Raw genomic sequence first — 18,539 nt, forward strand, 5'->3', positions numbered from 1 at the left:
TTTCCCTTTTGTCAATTCCTTTCCCTGTCTGTCTGTGACACTCATTTTAAATGGATCTCTTTTGACTTGTTTTTCTTGCTTTTGTGTCAGTTAGTTAATCATTCTTTTATTTTTTTTTATTTTTTTATTTTTTTTGCGGTACGTGGGCCTCTCACTGTTGTGGCCTCTCCCGTTGCGGAGCACAGGCTCCGGACGCGCAGGCTCAGCGGCCATGGCTCATGGGCCTAGCTGCTCTGCTGCATGTGGGATCTTCCCGGATCGGGGCATGAACCCATGTCCCCTGCATCGGCAGGCGGACTCTCAACCACTGCGCCACCAGGGAAGCGCTGAATTAACTTTTTGGTGTGGTAGAAAGAGCACTAGACTTGAAGTCAGAAAATCTGGGTTCAGTGTTCTCTAATGCTCACCAGCTCCATAACTTGGGAGCACGGTTAATAAATGTCTTCAGCCCTCAATTTACATTTCTATAAAAGTGGGATATAAAATAATTTTCACCCACCACAATTTTATGACAAGCTTAAGTGAGAAAGGGGGGCACTCTTCTCTGGAAGAGTTTTGCAAAGTATCAAACTTATTTTTTTTCAATAAATGAAAATCCTCTTTCTCTGCCTCATCTGGGTAGAAACTTTAGTTATTCTGCTTTAAAAGGTGATCTGATTCTTTATACACCCAGAATAGGCAAACATGAATTAAAGGTGGGCAGGATATCATCTGCTTCTGTGGCTCTAGAACTCAACATGATTAAAACCCCCAGTGGCCTCAATCTCTTAGCTACCTGCAGTTACCAAATAAAACAGGTTTTTATCTGGGTAGGGAGTTGGAGTCCAATCCTTTAGCCAAGCCTATAAATAAGTCTTAAGGCATCAGAGCTGGATGATAAAAGGAAACAAATTCTTTCTTTAGATGCCCCCCACCCCGGCCCCCAGCTTCTTCAAAGCCTTGGGGGAAGAATGTGCAGCTCTGCTTGTTGATGATGAAATTAGCAGGCTCCCATCATTCAAGACAAGAGACAAGAAAGAGCTGGAATCTGATACCAAATGCCATTGAAGAAAATATATTTTACACAACATAAAAGGCCCCAACGTAAATTAGAAGAAATATGGGGAGACTTCAAAAAGGTAGGTCAAACTTTTTCCTCAAGCAGATAATTACAGACTGGGTTGAGTAAATCTTATTAGTCTCTCTCCACCTCATCTCTTCTCATAAAACACCCATGAAAAGAAAGCCATACTCAATTCAGGACTGGACAAGCTTGCCTGAGAGGGATGGCCCACCACTGTCTATCATGATGCCTGTGGTTGGGTTGTTGATTGCCTACCTTTGCCGCCCTCTCCTACCTCCCCCTCCAGATGTCCCCTCCCACCTCCACCCCAGAACGCAGGTGAAGACAGTCAGCCAGGCACCAAGCTCCACCACTCAGGGCCTGCATCGACTTGCTGAGTCTTGGTTACTTCTCACTGTCTGAAGAACTATCCCTTCAGGCGGCAATTTTCCAGTCAAATTTCTCTGCCCAAGTTTGAGGTCTTAAAATTAGTGAAGTTGTTAACATTTCTTAAAATGTCTTTTGCGGCAGTTGAAAGGTGTGGATTTATCACCAGTGAGCCTGCTGGCCTCTTTGGTTCATAGAGAGATATGGGCTGAGCCCCGCAAACATCTTTAAGAGAACAGGAGTCTCAGTTTGCTCTGCTGTGTGTCTCAGGACTAGTCTTCAACCTCAGTGCCCCAGAGGTGCTCTGTGTGGCAACGGGCTGAGCTCCCTACAGGATTGTTTCTCTGGACAATAAGCTCTGAGAGAGCAGGAGCAAGTCTCACTTATGTTTGTTCTGTATCACCTCTAACATTTGGCACTGAACCAGGCACACACCGGTGGTGGTGGGGACAGGTGGGTCCTTATGAGTCTCAGCTGAATTAAATATAGGAAGAGATGAAAAGGCTCTGAGATTACCACTGCACTCAGTCAAGGAGCCACCAACCAAGAATCATCTATTCTCACCCTGTGAATCGGTAGCAGTGATGGTGCTGACTTTGGCACCCTCACTGAGCATTTCGGCAAGGCCTGACCAATGGTTTGGGTTCCCTCCTCTGCCAAGAAGGGAAATCATGAGGGTTCTAGGCTAAAAGGAGCATTTGAAAGGAATCCTAGGAGTCTTGCATATCTATTCCTTTGCCCAAGGAGCATGCCACCCCACCCTCATTTTATACATGAGATAGGTGAGGCCCAGGGAGAGGAAACAGGTGTATCAGAGCCAAGCAGTGGGCATGTAGCAGTTTAAATAAGCTCTGGTGGTTTTCTCCGTTCAACCTGAAATCTCTTTCTAGATGTTTCAGAGAGAACAAATGCAATGTCCTCTGTGCCATGCAGGAGGCAGACCGGCCTGTTTTGGACATTCTGCATTTTATAGAAGTTGTGTAGATACTGAATGACTTTTGAGAGCAAATTCAAAAAACATTACCCAAAGACTGGTTCTATCACAAATCTGGTTTTACAAAGCAATAACAGTATAAAGCACCAGATTTCAATTATTTATAAACACCCGCCCTTATCCTAAGATGATACTCAGTGTCTGGCTTAAATAAAATCAAGAAGTAATTCTTATCTGGAATCTCCTGACAGCTACTGATCTTCCCCTGCAACCAGGGAGGCTTAGCAGTATAGCAGGAAACATCCCAGCAGAGTACAATTCTAAACTGCCCTAGGGTTTTTCATGCATTTATTTTTTTAAGTTTGAAATGAAGGTACAATTAATATGAACCAAGGCTCACTGCTCTACGAATGAGGGACACTAGCAGGTGGAAGGTCTGTTAGGTGCACTTTAAAAAGCTCAGGCCCAGGGGCAGAGACTGAGTGGCGGGAATAGGTAAATATGCCCAGAAGGGAATCTAGAGCTCAGGGTATACCAGGTTCATAAATACTTAGTTGAATCAGGCCTGATGAGTGAGTTCCATCCCTGAAGACCTCTGCATTCATTTAACATGCACAAGCCTCTGAGTTTCTTCTATGTGATGGGATAAAGTGGGGAGCAAACGATTTGTGCCTGCTCTCATGGGGTTCACCCTAAAGGAGTTCAAGAGAAGAAAAAAATGTCCAAGTTGAAATTCATCACCTCTCCTCCAAACCTGCCCTTTCCTCTGCAGAGGCCAGCTCCTGTGAGCTATTGGGATGAACATGGAAGATGAGGAATGCTACACCATGTAAATATGGCCTCACCCTAGCAGTCTGCATAGGTAGCTCCCTAGGAGAAAAAGTGAAGGGAAGAATTCTGCTTTTGTAGTTAGAAAATCCACTTTGTATGATCTTATTATGCTCAATTCCTGCATCTTTAAAAATGGAATGGGACTTGGCCTCCTTACCTCTGAGGTTGTTGCAGAATCAAATGAACTGAAAATAATACCTAGGAACACGTCTGGGTACTTTTAAGGAGGTACCTAAACATAAGGAAATCACTTGAGGGGCCCCAGAAGACCCTCATAATAACAATCCTCTCTTCAAGAGATCACTATTAGAAACACTCATGGGTTAGAACCCTGTATCTAGAAAGCTACAGTCAAAATGCAAATAAGCATTACATCCAATGACTGGTAAGGGGATGTCAGGAATACCACACACATAAAGGCTGGGGGGATGAGATATGGCAGCAACAAAGCCCTTGGCTTCCTCCAGGATACATAAGGCAGCTGTCAGTCTGGAGAAGCCAGTCCTGGGGGAAATGGTCTTAAATTGGGTGTCAATGGAGACTAAGGGTACAGAAAGACTTCCTCCCCGACAAGCCATACATCACAAGCTGAAACTCACAATTTCTTTAATTATGAGATGGTGACTGTACATCACAAATAACTATCAAAATATACTTACCATATCGGCTGCGATGAGACAGGAAAGGGAAGGAATCTTTCATTATCCAGGTCAGATTCCAGGCAAAAGAGTCAGGAGGAAGAGAAGGCAGGTTTGCTGGTGACTCCAAGGAGCTCTGACGGGAACCTGAAAAGACAAAGAGAACACCAATCTTTGCGCTTGGGATGTGTCTTTTAGCTGTCAGTCATATTGCTTATAAAAGAAAATTCATAAAAGGCTTTCATGACATCAGTTGGAAAATGAGGGGAAAAAAGACTGAGTCACGAGTAGGTTGAATTGACCTCAGGACCTCAGTGCACATTTTCTACCAAGGGCAGCCAGATCGAAGAAGTCTGAATCTTGTGACCTAGGCCATGCCAAAGATCTCTGGGAGATGAACTAGAAGCCAGGCTACTTAATGGCTTGGCCTAACAGCTCTATCCAAAGTCTATTCTGCTTATCAGAATTTGTGCAACTTTACAGAGAACTTTAACTCATCTCATTTAAATAATGCCTCCACTCTACTTTATGTTCTGACTTGTAATTTCATCTAATGTTGTTTGCTTGGGTTATTGCCTTACCAATGAGAGTGTTGAAACTGCACTCAGAAGTTATGAGTTTTGACAATTGTGTTATTTTCAGGAAAAGAAAAAGAAGCTAGGTGACGAGTTTTCCCATAACTAAGAATCCAGGGAGCCACAAAGGATTAATGTTTCTGATTTGCATGAGAGAAAGAAGGGTTGAGAGAAAAGGAGCAAAAGCAGCATTATTCCTTTGCTTAACAGTACCTCAAGTGGGTTTTGTGGGATGAAAAGTAATTATAATATATCTACAAATCAAATGAACACAGGCTGCATGCTCTTATGCAGCTCTTCCCAGAAATCCCCAACTCAATCACTATTTGCTAACGTTTTAAGGCAGGCAAAGCTTTTTCTGTTAAAAAAAATAGAATCAGTTTGAGAATCAGTTCTGTTTAGGAGATAGACACGTAGCAAGACTGAGTGTGGGGAGAAGGCAAGGAAGGGAATTTCTTCTGCAGCTTCCAAGGGCGAGGCACCATGCTGGGCTCTTAACCTACATAATTTCGCAGTGACTCTCTGAGATAAGCATTACCATCCCTGTTTCACATATGCAACAACTGAGGCTCAGAGGGGCAAATGATGGACTATGAAACTGAAGCCAGTTTTGCCTGGCCTCAGGAGGCCATGCTATACCATGGGTGGGCTGGTTTGCTACTCAGACAGTAATTGTTAAACCACCTGGACTGATTTCACAAAGAGGAAGAGGAGGAAGAAGAGAAAGAATAAAAGGAAGCAACAGTAGCAGAAGCATTTTTTTAGCCTATTTGCTTTGTAGATTCTTCCACATCACCTCCAGCACGCGACCCTCCTTCAACCCTCTTTTAGTATCAGTCCCTCTTCACACACTTTAAGGAAATAACTGGCCTGAGTGGCCACAGCAGACTTTTGTTTCCAGACCGCTCTACTGTTTTATCTACAGGTGCTGCCTTTGGGTAAAGCCCACTTGTTCCTGCCACTAGAACAGAATGGGCATTCTATGTTCTCCTTCCTAAAAGAAACACTCTTCTTTCTGCCTTCCAAAGATCTGAGTTGGAAGTGCTGGCTTCTGAGTACCTAGAAAAGAGTTTTTGACTTTTCTCCCACATCTGATCTAAAGAGATAAGAATTGAATTGGTTAGTACCCATATACATCTTTTGCAGCATTTCTCCAAAATGGCTTAGAGGAATGCACTGACAGGGGTCAGAAATTATGTTAGTAAGTTTCAGAGAGCAGCCATCTCATTTCACCCTCACATCAACTCTCTTTTATAGATGGGCAATGGGGCTGAGAGAAGTGAGGTCCAAGACCACACATGTCTACTTAGGAGCAGGCTTGAGTTTATTAGACTTTTAAAGAATTAATAATATTAATTGAGCACACATGGACCAGGCATTGTGCTAAGTGCTTTAAGTGTGTGATTACATTCACTTCTTAAAACAACCTCGTGAATAAGTATCAATACTATTATTGGGCCTTATTTTGAGCCCATGGAAACTGAGGCTGAGAGAGCTTGGATGCCCTAACTGTGACCACACGGCCAGGCAGGAGACCACAGTCAACAGACCAGATTGGCCTGATGCTATTGCCCATGCTCCTTCCACCACCCTTCATGGATCCCCACAAACTACTGCATGGTGCTTCTCAGTTCTCTACAGGGCGCTTCAGCATCCCCACGAGTCAATGGCTAAGGTGAGAGATGAGAGTATGCTCCAGAATGGGGCAACAGTGTGAGGGGTGTGAGAAGGCTCTGACAACCAACTCCTTGCAATAACCCCCATGTGATTAAAAATTGGCATCTCTATGTCTGCATCATCAACATAGTTCAAATTTTAAGCAATTCTGAAGCAACAGGAAGACCAAGTCTAGGCAACATTTCCCTGTTTCAGAATGATGTCATTTTTTCTTAGCCATACAGTTTGGGAATGGTATTAACTTCTTCCTAGATGTGAAGCACCAAGTGGATGGGGCTAGACTTCAGGAAGCACTTATGAATCTGTGGGTGGGCACAGAGTGGCAGATGACTTTTAATATGGATAAGGGCCAGGTTATATATTCAGGGGAAAAAAATATCGGAAATCATTCAAAAGGAAGGGCCCTGAGGGCTGAGTCATGGCCCAGCAAGGAGCCATGGGCATCACTGTGGGTCATTCCTAAAGACATAAGCTTAAACCATTTTATATCCAAAAATGCCAATAAATAGTTGGGCACCTTCAAAGTTAAATACCGAAGAGAAAGCAAGCATTTTCATCCCGCCCGTACGGGAACTCCCAGAATTTCTGCTAGTAGGTTGGGTTCACATGGTCCTCAGAGGGAAGTGGATAGTGATTTGCCGGATCAGGCTGGGCGAGCTAATGGAGGCGTCAACCAAGAGGATGAGCCTCCTCACCTGAAAAGGTGAGGACCGAGAAAGACACAGTCTACATGAATGAGGTTGTTTGCCCAAATCAGAAGCACTGACACAGAAATGCGCTCTAATTAAAGTTAATAGAATATGCATACATTTAGAAGAGAAAAAAGAAAGTACTGCATTTAAGTGCAGGGAAGAGGCTCTCTGCTCCCTTCACACTCCATCTCCACTACCTACCCCCCATCCTCAGCCCTGGTGGGAATGGAGATTTCCAGCATAGAGGAAAGCTATGCCATAAGAAGTAATCCATTTAAGCAAGAAAAAAACTTGGCTCTTAGGGACTTCCCTGGTGGTCCAGTGGTTAAGAATCTGTCTTGCAATGCAGGGGATGCTGGTTCAATCCCTGGTGAGGGAACTAAGATCCCACATGCCTCGGGGCAACTAAGTCTGCGTGCCACAACTACTGAGCTTGCATGCCACAAGTAGAGAGAAGCCCACGCACTGCAATGAAGAGCCCATTCACCACAAGGAAAGATCCTGTGTGCTGCAACTAAGACCCGATGCAGCCAAAAGCGTAAAATAAAATAAATATTAAAAAAAAAAAAAAAAAAGGGCTTCCCTGGTGGTGCAGTAGTTGAAAGTCCGCCTGCTGATTCAGAGGACATGGGTTCGGGCCCGGTCCGGGAAGATCCCACATGCCACAGAGTGGCTGGGCCTGTGAGCCATGGCCGCTGAGTCTGCGCATCCGGAGCCTGTGCTCTGCAACGGGAGAGGCCACAGCAGTGAGAGGCCCACGTACCGCAAAACAAAACAAAACAAAACAAAAAACAAAAAACTTGGCTCTTTGGTGCCTCCCTCTGAGAATGTGAGGATCAGAGTAAAATGGGTCTCACCAGCACAGACTTATGGGGTGAAGGTGTGAATTAAGACCCGCTGGCTCAAGTAGAGTGTATCTTGGAATCCGGGTGAGAGAGGCAGAAAGGAAAGGAGAGGGGAAAGTACGAGCAAGAGCTTCCAGGTGCCCAAGTGATGGCCAAGACCACCTGAGGAGAAAAGTAAGGAAATGTACTCTGGACGGAGGGCATTACTGATTGGTTACAGATAAGATTGTTTTATGTTTTTCCTTTGGGGTGGGGGAGATGGAGATGATATCCTGAGCCCCTTTCCAGGCACCACAGGGTGTCTAGGCAGAATGAAACCCCCAACCTCTTGATGCAGCTTTTTCCACTGTGCACCAACCCCCTTGCATCCTCAGCTTAGATTCCAGTGTTCATCACTATCATTCCACTGTAATAATTCCCTTGCAAACAACTGCATCTCTCTTCCTTCTTCTGCCCTTCACAATTGTCCTGAGCAGCTGAATGTGGTGGTAGGAGAGGAGGGGAGCAAAAGGGGAGGAGGAGTACACCAGCTGCTGACAAGTCTCACTTTAAAATCATGACAACAAGCCTCAAGAGGACCCTCAGGCAGGACTGACCAGGAATCCTCCTGAATTCGCTAATGGGCTCAATTCACCCCCACTCTCTCTAGACCCACTCCTTCTAAGTTTCTCTTACCCTTCAAGCTTCCAATCCTCCACCCCCACTCCTCTACTTTCTCAGCTAGTGAACTTGTTACTTGTTTCATTGAAAAAAGAGAAACAAATCTACGAACTTACAGGTATCAGTACCTATATATGCTACCTTCTGTCCTGTTGTAACAGATATGCTGTCTACATTCCCAAGCAGTGGCAGCCTCTCCACTTTGGTGCTAATCTCATCACTTCCCAAGAAATCAGCTGTTGCAATAGTCTGCCCTTTCTCCTGCATCAACAATTTCCCCCCTCCTCCAAGTCAATCTCATCTGCAGCAAACATACACCATCTTAAAAAAAGAAAAGAAAAAACTTCCTTGACCTTCACACTCTTCTTCAGCCATCATCCAATTACTTGCTCTCCTTCACAGCTAAATACCTTAAAAAGATTTGCCTATGCTTCTGTCTCTAGTTTTCCCCTCTCGTTTTCTCTTTTCTTTTACTGTTTTTTTAAAATTTTTATTTTATTTATTTATTTTTGGCTGCATTGGGTCTTCGTTGCTGCACACAGGCTTTTTCTAGTTGCAGTGAGTGGGGACTACTCTTCGTTGCGGTGCACGTGCTTCTCATTGCGGTGGCTTCTCTTGTTGCAGAGCATGGGCTCTAGTCGTGTGGGCTTCAGTAGTGTAGCACGCAGGCTCAGTAGTTGTGGCTTACAGGCTCTAGAGCGCGGTCTCAGTAGTTGTGGCACATGGGATTATTTGCTCCGCGGCATGTGGGATCTTCCCGGACCAGGGATCGAACCTGTGTCCCCAGCATTGGCAAGCAGATTCTTATCCACTGTGCCACCAGGGAAGCCCATCCCCTCTCATTTTCTTTTAAACTCAATTAAATCAGGATTGTCTCCACTACTCCAGGTCAAGGTCACCAAAGACCCCAAGTTGCATACACAATGAATGAGTCTTGGTCCTTCTCTTACTAGACCTCTCAGCAGCATTGGATCTCACCGATCCTCCCTGCTTCTTGGATTCTCAACATCTCAGTGACCACATGGTCCTTGGTTGCCATAGTTCTTGCCTCCTAGTTCAGTGGCAGGTCCTCTCTACTCTTCTGTGCCAGATCCTCCTCATTTTCTGGGCTGTACAAAAGGAACATTCTCCACTTGCCAGCAGTAACTGCCCAGGAGATTTCATGGCTGAATACTGTATTTCATCACAGTGGTTTTAACCAGCTGACAATGATCAATGACCATTTCAAGTGACCCCAGGACACCAGACCCTTCCTGAACTTCACTAAAGTCTCTTAACCAATGAACAAGGGACTTGTTTTAACCAAGCATGTTCAGACTTATGAATTCATTCTCTCCTATGCAAAGTGCTGATTTTCAATTCTGAATTAGTATGACCACCATGTAACCCTCTTCCTAAGGCTTTAAAAACTCTGACTTTTATTCCTTAGAGAACTACTCAGTGAATTTCTTGCCTGACATGTAAATAAGCTTTTTTTTTTTTCTTTTTAAAAAACTTGATGGGGGAGGGAATCTCTGTTTTATTATTTGACAGTTGTTAAAAGTTGGGTAACTTGGGGGCTTCTCTGGTGGCGCAGTGGTTGAGAGTCCGCCTGCCGATGCAGGGGACGCGGGTTTGTGCCCTGGTCCGGGAGGATCCCACGTGCCGCGGAGCGGCTGGGCCTGTGGGCCATGGCCGCTGAGCCTGTGCGTCCGGAGCCTGTGCTCCGCAACGGGAGAGGCCACAGCAGTGAGAGGCCTGCGTACCGCAAAAAAAAAAAAAAAAAAAAAAAAAAAAAAAAAAAAAAAAAAAAAAAAAAAAAGTTGGGTAACTTGGGACATTTCTCTTCTCCATCTAAACTCACTCCCCAAAATGATCTCATCCAGTTTCAAAGCTTTAAATACCATCTATATATTAATACTACTAAATTTATATCTCCAGGCCCAACCACTCCCCTGAACAGCAGAATGTATGTCCAACTGCCAGTTTGAAATCTCCGTTTTATTCCTGGGTAAGTATCACAAACTTAACACGTGCAAAAATAAAAACTTGATGTCCCTCCACCAAAACCCAAGGTGTTCCCTATTTCAGATAGCGATGACAAAACTCTCCTGGTTACTTGGGCCAAAACCAAGGAGGAATCCTTGACTTCTTTCTCCCACACCCCACATCAGTTCATCAAACAATTTTGATGACTCTACCTGCATTTTGTCCCTCTCTTCTCTCCCCACATCACCTCTTACCCTGACAACTGCTATAAGCTCCCAGCTGGTTCCTTGCTTCTACTATTGCTCACCTTCAGTGTGCTCTCCATACAGCAATCAGATTGATACTCCAGCCCTGAAATGGCATTCACGTTTCTTGCCATAGCCTAGCCCTTTAAGGCCCCACATGATCTGGCCCCTGGTTCTCTCTCTGACTTCATTTCCAAACATATTTCCCTTGATCATGGAGCTCCAGCCCCACAGGCCTCCTTGCTATTCCTAAACTCTCCAAGCACATTTCCATCTCAGGGCCTTTGCACTGGTTGGTCTCTCAGCCTAAAAAGCTCCTCTACCCTAGAGTCACAGGGTCATTTCCTCTCTCCATCCAGGTCTCTGCCCAAATGTCACCTCCTCAGAGAGAGCTTCCCGATCATCCTATAGGAAAATAGCACCCCCATTAACCACTCTCTATCACCTTGACCTGCATTTATTATTGCTTATATTTATATTCATCTGTTTATTGTGTCTCTCCTGCATTAGTCACTGCTATGTCCCCATGCCTGGCACATAGTAGGCACTCAATAAATATTTGTCAAATAATGAAACCAGAGCCTTTGAGAAAATTATTAGCTCTGGTACTTATTAGCTGTTTAACTCAGGCTAATCACATACTCTGTGAAACCTCAATGTCCTGAAAATGATGCTGAAAACAAGAATAATGGATGCTTTAACAATTCTCAGGGTTTTGTATGGGCCAGATGAAATAATGCACACTTGATGTACTCTTTAAATATCAGTCATGCCATTCTTGAAATTTTATGCTTCTATTTCTGTTTCAGGATCCTAAATGAATGGGAGTCTTGGTTCCTTCCCTATCTCAGGATCTAGGATAAAATGTCCCCAAATCAGAAGTGCTCCAGAAGAGTTGCTTCCCTATTATTCACTAGTTAATTATTAACTCTGCCAACTGTCCACAATCTCTGCTACCCCAATTTTAGCCAACTGGCAATGTCTCTATTTTCAGTGTTTATTTTTATATGTCTCACTGTGTGTCTGTTTATTTCGAAGTCAATGTACATAATATAGTGAATATATCATACTTGCCTCAGCATAAAGAGCTATGTATGTGTGATGGTTATTTACATGAATGCCCTGGGTTCACTAGCAAGCATGTTTTACAAACCTCTATCAATAAAATGTAAAAATGCTTCTATTCTAAATGCTCCTTGGAACTGCTCCTGCCTTGCCTTATACACATTTTACTTATTTATTTTCCTCTCAACAATAAAACAATCAGTGACAGCCTGCTAGTTTTTCCCCCTTATTTGAAAACACACTTAATAATGCATTCTTTTACAATGATTTTGTGTCACATGAAGCAAAGCTTAATGTGACCAAATAAACAGCTGTCCAGATGTCAAACAGCAGTGAGCGGGCACAGCAAGGCCCGGTGCACAGGAGAGGCCTCCTGCCTGGGACTGGCAGCCCAGGGAAACAGTTTCAGTATTCACGGGGCTGATCCCACACCTGTGCAGCCAAAGAAACCTTCTCAGTGAATTTACATGACTACTAGAGTCAGCGGTGATGTTGGAGTTGTGACAGGCAGTTCATTTAGTCTGAAAAACAGAGATGTGATTTTCAGACAGAAGAGGGAGAACTAGCAGATGTGTCCTTTGTCCTAAACACAAAGAACTCTCCACACCTTCTCCAGGCCTGGAAATTGAGGGGGCTGAACTTGCGGTTCACTAAGCTCTTCTCCAGTTCACGTAGTCAATTCTCAGTGCAGTTTGCTTTCACATTTCCTTCCAGCTGGCTCATTCAGAGAGGAGCTATTAGCATCAGGGCAGAATCTGAATGGCAACTAAAAGGCCCCCACTCCACCTCACCTTTCACTAAACCCCACTCCCCTCTGCCAGGAAGGTTTGTGCTCTTTCTTGGTAGCTCAAGTCCTGAAGCAAAAATTATTATTTCTCATAATGTTCTCTTGTACCATGAAAGGCATAGTTTCAACACATGTTCCTTGCCTCTCCCCGATCCCAAAAGGACCTGTGTATAACTACTGAGTTCATTCAGCAGTGAGCCCCATCTGTCAGTCAATAAAAGCAGGCATTCCTTCCCAAGGCATGGCATTAAGGAATATTGATGCAACACAAAGGAAATTGTCAGCATGGTTCTAGCTCTTGGGAGATTGGTTACCTGCAGGGTATATTAGACCCAAACGAGAAAGGGAATCACAAAGAGGCTGCTGCAGAAATGGCTAAAATTTGAAGCCATCACACTTTGGCCACTACTTGCTTTTTTGTCCTTATTTCCCACTCAGAATCCTTTCACGTTCTATGGTCTCCATTACACGTAAGTCTCCAATCTTTTGCCCAAGCTGATCTCTGCCTAGAATGTCCTTCTTGACCTGCTGCTTTCCTAAATTCTACCCTTTCTTAAAGGCCGAAACCGAATCCCTCCTTCTCCAAGGTTGCCCATCTTTCCTGAGCTGGAGCCCCATCAAAGCAGTTGAGCTGGGATCTGCAGTGGCCCAGAGCAAAACTTGACTGGGCCTTCCTCCTCCTTAACCATTACAGCTTATTGCCACCTAGGAAGGTGCCATTAGACCACTTATCAAACAGGCTGTTCAAATTACCTTGGTTGTTTATGACAATGAAGTATAATACTTTATTAATTTCATTCACAAGTCTCAAGTTCATAGATTTAGAAGAAATTAGCAAAAACTTTTCATGGAGGCTGTTGTTCTGTCTCATGTAGTGTATGCTTCCCACGGTCAAGGTCAGGGCCAGATCAGGGGCATAGACCCCAGGTAACCCCTGATACCATGTCTGTGTAGGCCATCAGTGACTCATAATTCACGGTCAAAGCCAGGCAATGAAGGTAATATGACATTCAATGTTGCCCCTTTAGAGTTTGCGTCCCAAGTCACTACATTTTGACCTATTTAGAGATGACCTCAGTGTCCCAAGAAAGAGCTCCTGTCTGGCCTGTGAGCCTGCAATGTCTCCTCTTGCCGTGGAATCCCTGCTCCAGGTGTGCTTGGTCACTGGTCCTACCTACCTAGGCCAGGTAGACTCACTGGCTTTCGGAAGTAGAGGAAGACTAACTGGCATTTGTACTAAGCCAAGAGCACAACAAAGAAGGTATCACTCTCCAGGTAGCCTGATGCTTCACACACTCACACACACACACACACACACACACACAAGCACTCCTCCCAGGCCGGAGTGCTTCCATTAGCAGGGCAATGTGACCCTGTGTTCTGGGTCCGTTTTTGTGGCTTGTTCATACTCTCTTTATGAAATTTCCTCCACTGTGATCTCGAGCCTAGCTTCTCCCCCCAAAATACACTGACTAGAATAATAATCAAAAGGAAGACTTTGAACTGCCACCAGGCCTTTCATTTTGTGATCTCAGAGAGCTTTACCAGGCACTAAATAACTAATGTACCACAAGCGACATAAAGCCCAGGCAGCCTAGGGAACTAGTCCCTCAGTGAAGGACCCTTCTCTTTCCAGGTGAGGGAGTGCCTGTGGGGACAACTGCCCACCAGCAGGCCCAGTAGTCTCTGGCTGAGTTGGACAAGAAGCTACAAACTATCCATAAACAACTAGTCTTCTCTTGACCTGATATTTCTAGTTAGGAAGTGACAGTTACAAGGGTGACCCCTGGGGAGGGCATGGCCCATTTACACTAGAAGATGTGACCTCCAGCATAGAGGAGTGGATCCTAACTACTTATACAATCACTGTGGTTTATGACTTACTGATGCCTTTCAGAGCCTTTCACTCTCATAATCCTTACAACAGTCTGATTAGTTAACCTCTTTTACAGATGAGAAGATTGAAACTCAGAAAACACAACTGCCCTACACAAGGTCACATAGTGAGAATCATGATAGGACATTGGACTGAAGACCCTGATATATGGACCAACAAGAAATGCCACTCTTCAACACACACCTCTTGAAGATGATGTTGATTGCCCTGGAGAACAGTGACTGTGTGAAATACAGAAGAAACACCGATCAGATTGCAGGTGCCTGAAGCATTCTCCTAACTGAGGACGACAGAATCCCTTCAGGTCAACCAAGAAGGTGACCTAGAAACACACACCTTCAGTCAGGGCAGCTGGCTCTCCAGGGCCTCAAGCTCAGCCAGCACTGTTTCTATGACAACCACCAGGTCTGACGCTTGGCCTTGAAATGGGGCCTTGGCTGGTCCAGGGAAATGACGTTCGGGATGGGGAGATGGAGAGGGGCAGAATACTTTCTAGTAACTTCCAGCCCTTTCAATCCTTCTTTACCTACTTGTCACTCCTCTCATTCCAGAAAAAAAAGAGTCTATCCTCCAGGAAACCACACTTTAAATACTACTTTGCTCAGAACAAAGACCTCTCACCCATGGCTGGACACATTTCTAGAAACCGGAAGCAGAATAGTCTACAGGCTGCTATGTTACATAGAGACCTGGGTTCCTGGGAACAGTGATGTTACCGTGAGACCTTGGGTTAGCTACTTAACATTTTTGAAGCGTTGTTTCTCTACCTTTAAAACTGAACTCATTGTGCTTTCCCATCCAACTTTAGAGATGCTCTGAGAATTAATGAGACAGTATATACAAAGCCCTCAGGCTTTTTTTTTTTTTTTTATAAATTTATTTATTTATTTTTGGCTGTGTTGGGTCTTCGTTTCTGTGCGAGGGCTTTCTCTAGTTGTGGCAAGTGGGGGCCACTCTTCATCGCGGTGCGCGGGCCTCTCACTGTCGCGGCCTCTCTTGTTGCGGAGCACAGGCTCCAGACGCGCAGGCTCAGTAGTTGTGGCTCACGGGCCCAGTTGCTCCGTGGCATGTGGGATCTTCCCAGACCAGGGCTCGAACCTGTATTCCCTGCATTGGCAGGCAGATTCTCAACCACTGCGCCATCAGGGAAGCCCCCTCAGGCTTTTTTGAAGAAAGATACATCAGAAATCCTTGTGCTGTTACCAAAGGGCATTGTCATGATGATACATTTTAAAACATTCTTCACCTGTATTACTAAAATCAACTCAGCTTAAATTAAAACAGATAAGCCAATAACCTAATTTGCTTCTCCCTGTTCTGGTGCTGCACTTCCCTCTTGCTTCCATTCATCTTGCACTGTGAACAGCAGTGGTCAATGTTACCCTTGGCTCCTATGCGGAGACCCAGGATGAGAGAGTTGGGAAGGATTGTGAATACTGTTTATGTATGTCTTCCCATCATATATACGAGGAAGCTGAAACACAGGAAGGACCAGTGCTTTACCCAAAGTCATCTCATTACTGAAAACTCGAGAAACTGATCTTCTGACCCTTCATTCTGTGTCTCGCCTAACCATGGAAGAAGGTAATAAAGAAAGAAGGAGGGGAAAGAAATAGAGTGACATATATTTTGTTCCTTAAACCTTTAAACTACTGCTCTGTGCAATACTCTGGGATGAAAAGAAAGTAAGGGAAAAGCCAATACTTCTTGTGTGCCAATTATGCATACAGGCCCCATATTGGGTATTTTATAACCACTGTCCCATGTCAATCTCACAATTTTCTCAAAGGGGGATTATTATCCCCATTTCTAATGAGACCTAAGGCTCAGAGAGATTAAGTAACTTGCCCAAGGCCCTGGAGCCAAAAGGGATGGAGCTAAGATTAATTTATTTCATGAGTATTTATTGAGCATCTCCTATATGCCAAGCTCTGCCCTTGACAGTTAGGATGCATTAGTGAATAGAATTAAACATCTCTCTTAAAGCTTACAGGCTGAGGAGCTTAGAGTGTGGTGGGGCAGCAACAGACAACAGTCCAACAACTTCACAAATCCTTGCAACATCTCAGGGTTGGTGCACGTTATAAAGGATAGGTGGGGCTTCCCTGGTGGTGCAGTGGTTAAGAATCCACCTGCCAATGCAGGGGACACAGGTTCAAGCCCTGGTCCAAGAAGACCCCACATGCCGCGGAGCAACTAAGCCCGTGTACCACAACTACTGAGCTTGCGCTCTAGAGCTCACGAGCCACAACTACTGAGCCCACGTGCCACAACTAGGTGACAGACTTTGAAAGTTATTCAAAGTACCTCTGTAAAAAAGCCATAAAACACCTTGGGGAAAACATGAAAGTCATGCTGTCACCATACAGATGACCACCCTGGAATTAGCTGCCAGAGCAATGTCTGAAAAGAGAAAATTCAATGGCCCACATTGCTGCCTCCTGGCTTGCACCACCTCCAAATCGCCTAACTCTGAAAGTAGAGGCAGTAGTTTGGAGCCAGCAAGTGTGAAGGAATGTCGGAGCTGTTATTTGCCTTCATGCAGCACATCTTGAGTGCATCTTTTAGAAAGATAATTTAAAATACTCTTTCAGTTTCACTACAGAAAATCCGAAAAAAAATCAGGAAGGTCTAAAGAAGAAAATAAATATGACCCATACCTCCACATGCAGAAAGCCAGTGTTACCCTTTTATAGTATATTGTTTTGTGACTTGGTTTTCACTTACTTATCAAGATAGCATTTGGCTTAAGGTCTGTTGAGGAGATGGAGTTCCTCTCCACCCGTGAGATGTGTCTGCAGGACTGAGAGACGTCATCTCCAGAAGACCTGTGAGCCAGCACCAGCCAGCTCACACCTTGGAGCACAGATGCTAAAACCATGGAAACTTGAGACGCTCTCCGCCCACAGCATGGCCTGCAGTCAAAGGCAACACAGGACAGTCTTTAGTGGGAAGGCGGGACCCTGGCCTGGGTAGAGTTGAGAGCAGCTGGGATGTGAACACAGATAAGTCAGGGGATGCTGTGTACCCTCAGCATCACTGCACTTCACTGGGCAGAGGGGCAAAGAAATTCTGCTCCAGTAGATGCCCTAAAGAAGTCACAGGATTGTAGGAAATGTATTTCAGTGCTTGAACCTCAAGGATAGATGCAGTACTCTGATTTCATAACTTAGAAAAGATTGTTTTAGAAAGAGAAATTCCATCTTATTCTCAAAGGGACAGTCAAGGAGGGTAAACTAAAGACAGAGTTCTATCTCTCTGTGGCCAATGATATACCCAACAAATGCATGGCAGCTCTTAAAGCCCCTTCATATGCATTCAAGCCTTTGATCCTTACAATGACTGTGTAAGATATTTTTAAAAATCCCAACTTAGAGAGGAAGAAAATGAAAATCAAAGAGGTTAAATCAGTGCTTCCTAACCTTCTTCTATATCATGACACACAGAGAAAATGATAATATTTGTATGGCCCACTGGGGTAAACAAAAGGTAACTGGCTTGGGGTGAGGGTGGGACTTCAGCCACACCTGGTCCACCTCAGCCTCCAGAGTTGCTGAGGGCCTCAATAGTTTGGTATCTCTGCCTGCCAGCTGGCCATCTACAACACACCCATGACATGGCACACTGTTGGGGAAGAAAGCTCTGGGCCAAGAGGTATGGCCACAGTCACAATTATGAGAAGTGACAGAGAGCGCCATCACCCTGCATCTTGCCCTGGGGACCCTTTGAAACAAAAACAGAGATGTTAGCCACAGAGGAATCCGGGACTTACTCCGTGGGCAGAGTCAGGAAAAGAGCAGCTGTGTCCAACACTGTGTCATCACCCACACAAAGCAGGTGATTTTGGTAAATAAGGGTCTTAAAGTTGGATCTGATAATGCCTTAGAAAGTTCCCTGCAAGCGTTTATAACTGCCGAGATGCTTCAACAAGAAAAGGGTTGAAACTCAGCTCCTTTCTCTGCTCTGGGAAATTCAGAAAATAATTTCACAGGATGGTATTGAATGGCCCAAAAGTAATGATTACAAATGACTGAGTTAACTGCTATACGTGGCCTCATCTGTCATCATACCGGAGTCTTATCGGAAGTCTCATCAGAATTAGTGACTCATCGTGACTGATGACATCTGCTGACCAAGCCGGCTTGGCTCCCTCCCTTGCCCCTTCAATCATAGTGGCAGGAGGAGCCTTCTAAGGTTTGAGCATAAACTCTGAGGAACTGCCTTTGGCAATGATTCCAGGAGTAGCTTCCAAGATAATGGACACTCTTTATCCCCAAAACATACTAGGATTTGCTG

The 18,539-nt window shown here is 44.7% G+C and overlaps 1 protein-coding gene across 1 annotated transcript in view; it reads right to left on the minus strand.

The window, feature by feature from the left end:
- The window catches only part of ALK (ALK receptor tyrosine kinase), a 777,689-nt gene that overhangs the window by 527,905 nt on the left and 231,245 nt on the right, over positions 1-18,539 (minus strand). The window contains exon 3 of the mRNA XM_007470876.1: positions 3,854-3,968. Coding sequence (XP_007470938.1) covers positions 3,854-3,968 — 115 coding nt within the window. The remainder of the gene's footprint in view (positions 1-3,853; positions 3,969-18,539) is intronic.

This window comes from Lipotes vexillifer, unplaced genomic scaffold (genome assembly GCF_000442215.2).
Source record: "Lipotes vexillifer unplaced genomic scaffold, Lipotes_vexillifer_v1.1 scaffold717, whole genome shotgun sequence".
Classification (NCBI taxonomy): Eukaryota; Metazoa; Chordata; class Mammalia; order Artiodactyla; family Lipotidae; genus Lipotes; species Lipotes vexillifer.